At 47.7% G+C, this 1,701-nt stretch overlaps 1 protein-coding gene across 1 annotated transcript in view; it reads right to left on the reverse strand.

Moving 5' to 3' along the window:
• Positions 1-971, reverse strand: part of marchf5 (membrane-associated ring finger (C3HC4) 5) — a gene marked incomplete at its 5' end in the record, with an annotated part of 3,794 nt that extends 2,823 nt beyond the window's left edge. Inside the window, 3 exon segments of the mRNA XM_014021168.1 lie at positions 349-515; positions 589-772; positions 841-971. Coding sequence (XP_013876622.1) covers positions 349-515; positions 589-772; positions 841-971 — 482 coding nt within the window.
• Positions 972-1,701: the final 730 nt, after the last annotated feature.

Here is a 1,701-nt window from a genome sequence, read left to right on the forward strand (position 1 = left end):
TGAACAGATGTTGAAGCTAAAATCAGTGAAACAGCAGCTAAAAGTATTAAAACTAAAACACGTGCAGAAGATGAAGATTTTACGTCTAAAGGAGAAATGTTTGTGAATAAAGTTGTTTTAAACTTGAGCTGAAAGTTTTGATGAAATCCAGCAGAATCCTGTGATTCAAACAGGTTCTGGTCCAACTGGTCTCAGACTGGATCTGAGGGACCTGGAGCCCTGAGTGAAGAACTGAACCTGAAAACACCTGTTCAGGTGTTTCTGATTAGAAATAAGACCTCCTGCAGTGTGTGTGTGTGTGTGTGTGTGTGTGTGTGTGTGTGTGTGTGTGTGTGTGTGTGGACCCACCAGGATGGTCCTCTGCAGGTTGGAGTTGACGCTGCTGAACATCAGCTTCCCTACGATGGTGGCGATGGTGGGAAACACCAGAGCTCCACACAGGATGCGTGTGGCCGACACGTGGTCTGCCAGGGGGCTGGCCTCCGCGGGGATCCTGGGAACTGGGCAGCCAATCCCTGCGATGAGGTCAGAGGTCAGCGGGGGGGACCTGGTCTGGGTCTGGGTCTAGTTTCTGAGTGAGAAGCGAACCTGGGAAGATGCTGTTGAGGATCTGCAGCTTGTTGGAGTACTTCCTCCACAGACGCAGCACGTAGTCCTCCCAGCGGATCATCTTCCCCAGGATCAGCATGACGGGGATGGTGGGCAGCCCGATGAGCAGGAACAGGGGGTCGGCCCGCTCCATCACRTCCAGACCCTCCTTATGGCCCACCACCTGAACGGATCCGAGTCAGAACCAAAAACTGAACTCACAGGAAGAAGAAAGCAAACATGGAGGCCTACCTGCATCACGGTGACGGCTCCGTAGGTCACAGCCGTCCAGTAAATAGACCCCACCATGATCCCTGCTGCAGCGAACGGACCGGCCTTCGAGATGAGCCGGTCTGCCAAGTCCAGAACATAAACCACCGGACCTGCAGTCAGGATTCAGCAGTTAATCTAAACTCCAGCTAACAGGAAGCTGATGTTGAACCATGAGTACAACCAGAACTGAACCGACCACTCCATGACCCCCTTTAGACTCATCCAGACCTTTTACCAGGTCCAGAGTCRGGAGGAGTCACCCTACATGCGACACAGAGGAGGGAGCGTGTGCTGATAAATCCAGTGATGAATGCTGAAGTCAGAGCAGAAAGTGATGAATTCTGTGAAAGATGAACTCCAAACAGCTGAAAACMTTCATATAAAACCTTTAATATCTGTTTAAACTGTATCAYTGTCGTCTTTTTGAAACGTCTGATTTCAAAATAAAACCCACGTGTATCGTGTGTACACATCTGCTTCCCAAACAGAACCATACATTCTGACAGCATTTGTACAAATATATCCAGATATTTATTAATTTAGCTGGGATTTAGACATTATCCTGCCTTATGGTGCCTTAGAGTGGAGGATGAAATAAAGTGGCTGWACTTTACYRAGAGCAASTAACATGGAAGCTCTGTGTCCGGGTCTCTGCCCTGTTCCGTGGGAGTTCCACAGGGTAGCATACTGGGCCCATTGCTTTTCCTATTATACATAAATGACCTTCCAAAAATATTGAAGTATTCAAATATTTTAATGTATGCTGATTAGGCCTGTCACGATAACAAATTTTGCTGGGCGATTAATTGTCTCAAAATTTATTGCGATAAACGATAATAT

This window comes from Austrofundulus limnaeus, unplaced genomic scaffold, assembly GCF_001266775.1.
Source record: "Austrofundulus limnaeus strain Quisiro unplaced genomic scaffold, Austrofundulus_limnaeus-1.0 Scaffold280, whole genome shotgun sequence".
Taxonomy (NCBI): Eukaryota; Metazoa; Chordata; class Actinopteri; order Cyprinodontiformes; family Rivulidae; genus Austrofundulus; species Austrofundulus limnaeus.